The sequence below is a fragment of the Topomyia yanbarensis genome, chromosome 3, assembly GCF_030247195.1.
Source record: "Topomyia yanbarensis strain Yona2022 chromosome 3, ASM3024719v1, whole genome shotgun sequence".
Classification (NCBI taxonomy): domain Eukaryota; kingdom Metazoa; phylum Arthropoda; class Insecta; order Diptera; family Culicidae; genus Topomyia; species Topomyia yanbarensis.
Window position 1 is genome coordinate 177,464,614 of NC_080672.1, and position 11,695 is coordinate 177,476,308.

The 11,695-nt window shown below is 35.7% G+C and overlaps 1 protein-coding gene across 1 annotated transcript; it reads right to left on the bottom strand.

The window, feature by feature from the left end:
- Positions 1–1,994: 1,994 nt before the first annotated feature.
- Positions 1,995–11,657, bottom strand: LOC131687414 (uncharacterized). The gene is made up of 4 exons (XM_058971495.1): positions 11,465–11,657; positions 3,721–4,035; positions 3,517–3,628; positions 1,995–2,669 (listed from the first exon to the last, which is right to left on the bottom strand). Exons 1-4 carry the CDS (start codon positions 11,579–11,581, stop codon positions 2,233–2,235), a joined length of 981 nt encoding a protein of 326 aa, XP_058827478.1. The 5' UTR covers positions 11,582–11,657; the 3' UTR covers positions 1,995–2,232.
- Between the last annotated feature and the right edge of the window lie 38 nt (positions 11,658–11,695).

Genomic DNA, 11,695 nt, shown 5'->3' on the forward strand with positions numbered 1-11,695 from the left:
GCCAAAATTTAACCATCCAAAATAAAGTTCTGGACAATATGGCCATCATGATGACAAACATAAGAACCTTGAGTAAACACTCGTTACCTGCAGCATCCCATCTTCAGGTACTTTCAAATAAAAAGACTAATTCATACATGGTCATGAGTCATGTTTCGTAACTATTTATTTGTAGATATTCCAAAAGGCTGTATTGGTTTCGATTATATCCATTAAACAACTATTCATCCTTATGCACAAAGCATACGATATTTCATTTTTAATGACTTTCAAATTAAACCAAGATTTCATTGAAAACCTCTTCGCTATATTAAGATTAAACGGTGGGACACACGATCATCCTTCACCTCTTCAAGCATTAGATCGGCTTCGTTTAGTTATACTTGGTAAAAATTTAACCGCTCAGTTGAAAAGGAATCAAAATACGGACAATATATTTGTGGAGGAAGATTATTTGATTACTAAAATGTTCAGACGAAAAAAAATGACTACTGATTCAAGTACCGTGTCCGAAGATATGTTTAGCGATGAAGATGATGTTGAATCTTGGGAGTATACACCGAAAAATCGTTCCCTAGAAGAATTGGATGGCATGCAATATGCTTTTGGATACATGGCTCGTACGATGGTGAAAGAGTTTCCAAATATGGGAGATTATACGCGTTCATTGGAGGATATCGAAGATGGATTTAACAAGGAAAACTACGTTGAAGATTTGTCTTACGGTGGATTAATGCAACCTTCGAGCGATTGGGTGGAAGTTGCTGATCGCATGGACTCTTGTTTCACTTGGATGCATGATACCGGTGAGGGTTTAAACGAGCCAGGCTTCAGGAACCCGAAAAATGTCCGGGAACGCACAATTCGGAAACTACGAAAAGAATTTCCTGATGTGCCTGAGCGTGTCATTAATGAATACACAAAAAAACGGATAAATATACGAATCAGGCATCTACAAAAAACGATTCAGGAACAAAAAATGCATAAATACAAAAATTTAAACCGAAATCGACGCAATGCAGTTGGCGATAGCAATAAAGGTATCGATGAACGTAGTGCAGTGATACGAAAAAAATCTCGAAAGCTGATTCACATTATTAACTAACAATAAAAAAATCTAACGTACACAACATTTTTATCAAAACCATATAGAAACTCTAGCCGAAATATTCACAAGTCTTATAAAGTTAGAAAAATCGATTTTTAACTAAGGGTTGATTTCTTCACCCTCGCTTAATGTTTAAGCCAGGTTTAAAGGTACTGGTGAACCTGGTTTAAAAGTTAAGCGAGGGTGAAGAAATCGGCCCTAAAACATAATAATATTATTCAACAATTAGTTGATTATATCCCATATCTATCAGAGAATCAATTAGTTTTATAGTTTCTAAAAAAAATATTTTAAATTGCACTATTTACCGATAAACAAAATAATTTTTTTTTAATTTCGTATTACATCCCTTGGACCAACATTCATTTCTACGTCACACATTTTAACTTGCTGATTATTTATTTATTAGGCTTACGTACACTATCAAAGGGAGACTTGCTCCCCACCTTAGCTTTACCACATTGAGGGATACCAGGTACACGGAGAAAAAGAAAAATACTAAATAGCATAAACTTTAGGCAAAAACCATATTCGGTCTATTCACCCATCGGGATGCATAAACTGGGTAATATGCTATCATAGCATAATGTATTTTTATTCTCGGAATGCTTATTGATATTTTATTCTAACAATGCATAAAATAGGATTAACCAACGGTAGATTAGTTTTTTAATGCATTTTTTGTTTTCTATACATTTTATCCTGTGAATTGAAATGAAATAAAAAGAGTAAAACAATTTTATCAAATATTCTCTCAATTTCATTCTAATTGTCGTCTATAATTGTACTGATAATTTACTATATGCATTAACGGTATAGTTACATACTAAGCGAAACATTTGAATGAAATTGATAGAGCATTTAACAAAATCGCCTATCATACATATTCGATTTTAATGTTTATTACAAGGATTTTATAAGATTTTATAGTATCCACGCACAACTTTCACATGTATGGGGATTCCCATAGAATACCTACAGTAGCAGTAGTTTATCATTTGTTCTTACATGTTTTAGTTCCAGATCATAGGAGCTAAGTGGTGACACTAAAAATCTTTCAAATATGCGACGAATATTCTAAGGTTTCTAAGACCTGATCATTATGGGATCACCTAAATCTAATTTTACATGTTAGTAGCTGACTTAATTTTTGCAAAAAGATTATTTACACTGCTAAGTCTACTATTTGAGTGCAATCCATAGATTAGGTCAAAAAACTCCAAAACTTTCTTAGCCTTTCCTGGTACTTCGAAATTGAAAACTTTATATGCCTTAATAAGTAAATCTAAAGCCTCAACGAACATAAATCCACAATCAAAAGCCGTCCTCAAAACAACAATATAATACTTATTTTCGGCGAAGGCCATTGTTGAACATAGGATATACGGTGGCTCCCCTGGGACATGTTCAAGGAAATGATCGATGTCGGTTCCCGGTTGCAGCCATCTAACAAATACTGAAGCGAATTCTTCGAGAGGTGGTAATCCTGATGGGTCCGCTTTGCGAATATTGCCTTGCGATGTTAGTTCGGACATCACCTTCAGCAATGCTTGAATCGAGGCTGTTGGAAATAAGAAAATGTTAATTGTTGGAACAGTGTCTATTGTGTTTTATTATTATTACTACATGTATTACTACATATTTTCTGTGTTTAGGGATGACTTAATGTCATTTCACACATATTATAAATGATGTTTGTAAGTTATAAATGTTATAAATGATGTTTGTAAGTTGTAAGCAACTTAGCAACTATCAAATTTCTAATTCTGACGATCAAATAATATTAAATATTTAAAGGTAAAAATGTATTCTACACTGCAACTACAGCCATAGCCATTTTGCCTTTTAACATTTGGCCTGTGTTAAGCCAAAGAGGACCAAGCGCCATTTTGAGGTACTTTATCGAAAATCGCTCCAGCATCCAATGTAGCACCAGGAACTCTAATATCTGTTATGTTTTGGGAACCCAAATAGCAAACGAAAGCAAGCCAGTGTTCTTTAACTTTCTATGTAAATGATAAGTTATCGAAAAATTAATTTTGGTACGAAAAATACACGAAATTATGGCGCTTAGCTCGGTTTGGCTTAACGCAGGCCATTTATCTGTCGATCCAACTAACAAACCAAGTTAGATAACTTAGTCGAGCCCATAGCGTAGCGAATGAATCGCAGCTGTATTTAAATAATGTTTTGTTATGAGCGATTGCACAATATTTTTTTTGTATGTTGACTAAAGATATTTGAATTCAATTAATTAAAAAAATATAGCAATTAATTATACATTAATTATAAAATTAATTTAACAAGCTGGACTTAGCATCACGCAATTAACAACATTTAAATGATAATTATTTAGGTGACGCTAATTTTTTATCAGTCAAGTCTAGTTAGCATTTAATTGTACTTACGACAAGCTATCTCATTGTAAGAATGATCGAGCATCATGCAGAACGACGAAATTGAAGAAATTGTTCCAATAGCGTTTCTGTTTGGATACATTCGATCAAACTCATCATCGATCTGAAAAAAAGCAATCAATAATATAATAAGGAAAACTCTGCGTAACGAAAGGGGTCCATAAAATGCTCTTGCAAAGTAATGGTGAGTATTACCATTATGATACCATGCCTCAGCAGGTGTGAGAATTCCATACATAACATCGAAGGAGCAATTTTCCGCTGACGTAGCATTTGGCGATAGGGTAATGTTTTGGACATCAGATGGGAGACATTCTGGTAATCTCTTTCACTGTCGAATGCGGATAGTTCATCAATTGCTTGCAATTCATCTTCATTCAATTCTGGAGCTGCCTGTCGCTTACGTCGAACAGTTTTAGGAGCATTGTTCTGTTGATTTCGAACCCAATTTTGAATGTATCCTGTGTGTTCTCCATTGCTACGACCGCTGTGTTTCCAAAAAAAGTCAGCCTACAAATAACATTAGCAATAGACGTTAGTAACGAATGATATGTAAATGGAAACTTTCCCTAAAAACCTAATTTATCGATTTATCGATAGCATACCACCAAGCATTTTTCTTGTACATACTCAAAAACGTTACACACACATGTATATACATTTAGACTGGCAACAATTTTGACTTTCTTACGGAACACTGCTAATTCGAATGGTAATTGGTAATGATAACCATATGCAAAATATGACCTTTTTCCGATAGCTCTAGTCCACCCACAAGAGGTTTCATGTTTCTATAGTAATATATATGGAAACTCGGAAATAAAAACTTAAATTCCAATAAAAAATTCCATAATAACTCTACGTACCTTAAAGCTTACGGTCGCGTAGTTTATTTTATAGCGAATAGCTTTGTTGAAGATCGCATATTGATTGGAGGTTCCCCTAAAAAATTATTTAACTTTGAAGACCAACCAATTTTTTTTGAAATTTCCTTTTCTAAGCATGTGCGAGAAAGAAAGGCAACATATAATTTTATATGAGAGTATCTTTATACTGCAAAACCGGATCAATTTGCAGTCTTCGGCAATGTTGATCCTTACACCTTAAGCTATATATCTACCGATTTTGGGATGCACAAGATGATACTGGCATTATGTACTGAATTTATTGTTTCAATTGCCTAGTTTTCATATATTTTCTCATACAAACTTGAATACTCTTGTGAGTGAACTAGAGCTATCGGAAAAAGGTCATATTTTGCATATGATTATCAATACCAATTACCATTCGAATTAGCAGCGTTCCGAAAAAAGACAAAATTATATATATATATATATATATATATATATATATATATATATATATATATATATATATATATATATATATATATATATATATATATATATATATATATATATATATATATATATATATATATATATATATATATATATATATATATATATATATATATATATATATATATATATATATATATATATATATATATAACGTTTGTAAAATCATCGAAGATACTAAATTTGTGGAACGGAAAATGCCATTATTCATAAATTCCCCCACTTTTGGAAGGTGGTTTTCTCGTTATTAATTCTATAACGTTTTCGTCTCAAATCGACGCATTCCCAAAATAAAAATATTTTCAGCAAATGTTGGAAGTAATGCAATTTTTCGATGCTTTTCATGTCTATCAAATCAGGTTCATTAATATTTGTTTATTTGACACAGTTCTGTTCGCTCGCTCAATAGAGCTGTGAGTCTTTTCTGTATTTACAGTACTGCTTACTGAATTTGTTATTACGAGTGAAGATATTCTTTCTCTTAGAGAATCCATTTGCCGATTCGCCATCTGCTACTTGAGGGTCAGTAAGTCCGCTTTCTATTCACCTACCATACTCGTCATCGCTGATGATGTTTTGGGGACACTATTGTATGTTTTTGTTTGTCCGTTGGTCTTACGGGTCTTGTTTGTCATCTGTTTGTTTGCTGGCAGTACTGTGTGTTGGTTTAGAGGAACCAGACTCAGTCTTTATGGAGCAAGTATTCGTTGCTGCCTGAACAGCGCCTACTATTCATACGACGGGTTGTGATATAATTAAAAATATTAAAGAGTGTAGGCTAAATTTGAGTGCAGCACAAGATCTTCAATGGTGTGCCATTCGATTTTATAACTGGCACGTAGGAATCTGTCTACCTGAATCACGTAGTATCAGGTGTAACAAGTTTACCTTTTTCCGTATTTTGTAATTGGTTCACTGGAGGTACGCGACGCTAAGTTGTGTAGCCGTACCTCTATCTTATCAGCTATTAACTCTATAACGTTTTTGTTTCAAATCGACGCATTCCCAAAATAAAAATATTTTCAGCAAATGTTGGAAGTTATGCAATTTTTCGATGAACAGTTCTAAGTTTCATAGACATTAAAGCAATCCCAGTTTCGCTTCTTATTAAAAAATTACCCCAATCCATATTGCAGTAAACCCTTTCAAAACTGAACTCAATATGATAGGAAATTATGATTATGATTGATTTCAGAACACTGGAATGAATTTCTATTGGAATGTTTTTAGGCAGGCGTTTTATATTGATGTTATTAGACAACTGTGAGATCAAGACCAATAGATCAGTTACAGATCAGGATCGCATTCCCACAATTTTTCAAAGGTCCTCATGATGTTTCAAACAATAGGTTATCAATGTACCGATCAGATAATTATTGTAATATTGAATTAAATCAGGCAGCATCAAATTTTTTTTAACTTCAATCCAATTTTTTTGGGTATTGGGGGGAAGGGGGTGTGGTTAAATCCCAAAGCATCCTCTTGGCTACACCACTGCTTAGAGTTATTTATTTCGCTTTTCATTTTTCGAGATATGTTTCAGATCTATCCGATGGTTATAAGTCAAAAGGTTCGCGCAAATGAATTTTTTGCACCGATAAGTGATCAAGTTCCATCTAGACAACTTGGAATTGTTCGGTAGTTATTCTAGCGGTTGTAGATAGAAAAATGAAATGCGAAATTCGCTTTATCGAAATAATATTTGGCTCATTTAAATGGATTATTATTGAACAATAAATAGGCGACAAAGGGAAATCCACAAACAACAAGTCATAACTTTTAAAGTATTTGAAATATGTATTTGATGTCTTCAGTAAAGTTATTCGCAAAAGTAAAAGCTACAAATTTGCTAAAGGCATTATTTCAATAAAATCACTTCCGAGAAAATTCATGAAAATATCTCACTCTTAGGAGGTTTAATCAGTAGAATTACAATGCCAAAAGAAAGGGCATATCGTTTTTTTTTTCGAGAGTTGTCCTACTGGAGCTGTAGAGCTAGGTTCTCGGAAGGGCTCCCCGTCAGAATCACATACTACAATTTGCAGACGAGACAGACAATGTCGCCCACTAAAACACTGCATTAGGCCAATTGTAGCGGGCCGTGATTCTGAATGTGATATTCATTGTAAGGTTCAGGCACAGAGAACAGACATATAAGCTAAAACAAACTTTCCCGAAAAACCTGTGTAAACATTTAAATGAAAATACGTTGAGAATCACCATCGCATACAGGTTTGCATGCGTGAATCACCATTGTATCCAAGTTTGCACACAGGTTCCGTATAGCGATTGCTGGCCGATCGAAGCGCCGACCAATGGCAAATTGCTACTCGCTGTTTCAAAGCGACAGTTTTATTTCTTACACAAGTTGAAAACTTAACTTGTATGTCAGTTATCAGTGGTTCAGGTATGTGCGGGCGTAGGGACTCGCGATCGCGTGTATCATCGCGAAAAGCTCGAGCATTTGTACGTTAACGTATTCGATCGCGTGTGCGTTTGTATGTCGCGTGTGCGTTTGTATGCCGCGTGTGCTAACGTGTATGTAACTTCGTGTGTATGAATTCCATTCTATAACCGTGTGCCTTTCGCATATTCGCGTGTGTTCTTGGATAATCGCGCGCGGACCGTGAATCTAATACTTTATTTTTTGTGTACTGCTAAGAAGCTAAAAGAGTGTGAGATCCTCCATATCACTAGAGTGGACCTAAGTTTTTAGGACAGAGAGTAATGGTTTCAGGACGTGACAGATTCATGAGCGCGCGAAAACGGACGTTTGTAGGTTCGTGTTTGAGACTTTGTGAGTGCTAAAACGTTCACCTTATTATCGGGATGTTACTAAGTTTGCGCGATCGCGAACGTAGGTGTGCGTTGTTAATCGCGAAGGGCTTAAGCGTTCGTATGCTAACGTGTTTGTCACGTGTGCTCGTGTTCATGTGACTTCGCGTGTACAAGACTGGATTTTGTAACCGTGTGGCATTTCCTATATACGCGTGCGTTCTTGGATGGTCACGCGGACCTTCATTCTGATAGTTGATCTTTGGTGCACAATTCACATACTGACAGGGAGTAAGTTATCCCCATATCACTAGAGTCCTCGGTCATGTCGCCATGTAACGTGGTGTCCAGTGGATATGAGAGCTTTCTTTTTTTAATTGATCCAATTGAAGGCATGCACCTGGTCTGCTGATATCAAGGATAGAAACATCCGGAAGTGACCGATTCATGATCGTGCAAGTGTGGGAGTTTTTAGGTTCACGCTTGAGACCGCGTTTGAAAATTTATAGGAGCTGTGACATTCACTTTATCACCGAGATGCTATCATGTTTACGAGATCGCGGGTGTAGGTGCCGGGGATGGTCGCGAAGGGCTCAAGCATTTGTATATTAACGTGATTGTCACGTGTGTGTGTGACTTCGCGTGTATAATTTTGATTTTATAATGATGTAGCGTGTATTCTTGTTTGATCGCGCGCGGACCGTGAATCTGATGCTTAATTTTTAGTTTATGGTACGTTTCCCTATGGGGAAACTTGAGTTCTAGGTCATGTCACCATGGAATGTGTTGTTTAGTGAATATGAGCGTCACTTTTTTGATTGGTTCAACTGAAGGCATTAGCCCAGACTGGTAAAACTTTCGGACGTGACCGTTGCATGCTGTTAGACTTTCATCGTGCTATGCTGGCCGGGAATGGATGACTCACGTGCGTCGGTAAATTTATTTTACCCTAATTTATCCAGCCCGACTTTCCCTAATGAATAGAACCAAATGCTCAGATTGATCACCAGAAGTATTAGCCACTATTCTATCATATACGTCAGTTCTGCATCCATTCCCTAACCCAACTGTCACAAATACTCAGACGAATACATACATAAATACACATACGACTAGCACATAACAGTTGTACACTAGTACGAAAAACTACGATTATCACAAAGCTACAACTAATAGGTTTCTACTTATTCTACTTTATTAAATTAATTTAATTATTAAATTAATTTAATTAGTATATGCACGATGACAAAGTCGACCGATAAATGGACACACAATGACTCCCTCCGTGAGCCCCGTCAATATTTGCAAACACGGCACACAGCAAAAGTCAATCTACGTCGATCCACCAGTCGGCCACGCCACCGCCCATAGACCAGTGGTTTAGCGTTGGTATGCGCTGGTGCGGAGTATGAAAAAACATATAACATAAAAAAGGCGCATAAGCCCTCTCGGTCTCCTCGATGTACCACTATCGAAGCGTAATGCAATACCCATCTTAAAGCAATTGATGCTTGATGATGTTTGCAATACCGTCAAACCCCTAAACCTTGGGGAGGGGCCAAAAGAAAGGGCATATTGTATGCTTTAAATTCTCCGAAGATACTATTGACCTAAAATAATTTGTTTTGATGCTAATAATACATTGAATGTTTTTGGTCTTATTTCTGGCTATGGAAAATGATAAAAATCTTGTCCGCATTTAATGTTAAATATCTCTTTTGATGATAGTCCGATTTCAACAATCTATAGCTATCTTTTTTTTGTTTATTGGGGTTTTAACCATCAGGTCATTCACCCGTAGTCTATAGCTATCTATAGTTCGAAAGGTATTCGTATAAACTTTCTAAAAATATATAAATTGTTCAGTTACGTTGTCAATTTCGGCAGAAAATTTCAAAAGACTGCAAAGAACGCGATTTTTGCACCTTCAAACATTCATATATTGGAAACTAAACATCAGAATCAAAAACTATTTAATATCGTTCTGTCTGGGTGATTTGCCTTTCATTTAATGAGGCCTATCATGAGAAACACGAATGAGAGTTTGTCCGTTACACACACAGACATTGTCCCAAATCGTCGAGCTGAGTCGATTGGTATATAGGACTCGGCCCTTCGGGCCTCGGAAAAAATCTTGAAAGTTTGATCGAATTCTATACATTTCTTTTCTAAGAAATGTAAAAACTTGTTGTTTATTTCACAGAAAAATGTTCTGCCAAAATACTATAAGTTTGATGTAATGAAATCGTTGATTTATGCTTTTACCTAAATTCGAACTTGCTTGACATTTTTCGCAAAAAAGGTATGTAACCCCTTAACTCAACAACGATCGGGCTCACCCGGTCAAACCATTCCGAATTTGATTCGGAATCCTGAATGGAGTCAGCATGGATTCCAGCTCAAATTCAACAATCGATTCCGAAACCGAAATTCCGAAGTCGGAATCGGTTGTTGCATTTGAGTTGGAATCCATTCTGACTCCGGAATATGTTTAACTGGGCAGTACCACTAAACCAACTACCGTTACGAACAGCGAAATTACAACAATTATGCCAAATGCTTCCCAACCAACTACCAACACCACCAAAAATTGATCAGATGCCGATGAAAACCGATCTACAACAGCGACCCGTAAGCACAAAAAAACAAATCTCGCAGCTGCGTAAACAAGACCCAATGTACAGGCATAGTGAAAATTAACTTTTCTTTTTTACATATTGTAAAAATCAGAAAAACTCGCACGGCTCAGTTAGGCTAACGCATCGAACCGTGGTAAATAAAAGAAAGAAAAATAATATATGAATAAATAACGATATAAGAATGGATCCCATGGGTGGGTGATTTATGTCATGATACCTAAAATTTCACTAATATCGATTGCACGATAAATATCTAAAATTGTTTGAAAATATTATAACATCTCTTGAGTCTATAATACAATTTTATCGAAGCACTCCATTTTGTCATATAGAGTCTGATCGGGAAACACTTTTGTTGGGAGTTACCTCACTGGGTTTTGTACAAAACTTTATCTACTGTTCCATGGAATGGTATCTACAACGTAGAGAACGGGATATTTTAATTATATTCAATGATTGATCACCAACGTAAATATAACATCGTGCATGAATTGAATACTTTACAGTGACGTCATAAATTAAAATAGTTTGCTAGTACTATTTACATCGACTTCAATCCTTCGCGATTTACTGCGACCGAATCGAATCGACAAAGTTCATGTAAACAACACTCATAAACGTCAAGAAAATAGAGTTTACTGTATCCGTAAAGAACTCTATGGACGCATAAATCCACGAAATTAAAAACCGCAAAACTAAGTCGCCTTTGAAAAAATGATAAACTTTTACCTTTCAAATTATTCCCAACATCTTGCCCAAGTTCTTCGTATACTGGTTCCATCATACGGTTCTTTGTACGATTATTGATTTGGGGCCGGTTGAAATAAATTAGTTCAGAGTCGGTTCCTGTAGATAGAAGAGAAAGATCAGTATTAGAAGCAGCGGGCTTTTTATGATGGATTATCACATCCACAGATCCATTCTTCCCGGTATTAGATTTATGTTTTAAATGCGTATAATTTACCTGCAGTGCAAATTGGATTTAATTTGCTGTGGCTCAACCTCCCGCACACGGATGACTGCTATATCCCACGCAACTTCGGATCTATTTTGACCCGTTTTATCCTAATTTAGCCGCAAATACCGGCGGAACGAAACTGGAAAACTGCAACTCGAGCAAACGTGAAAAAAATGCACTTCAAAAACCAATTTTTTTAAGCATCAGTGCAGTGACGAATCTTTACCAGCAAAGCAAACGAAAGAAGAGGAAAAATTGTTAAGTCCCAAGAGTAACGCTAGTAACGCTTTATGCACGGAAAATAATAAAATCGTGAAATGCATGGCTATGCATAAAATTTATTCTTGCGATGCATACTTAATATGCATATCAATAATTAAAAGAAAATAATGTTAAAATTGTGATATATAATAAGCTACTTAGCATTTTTCTTTTTC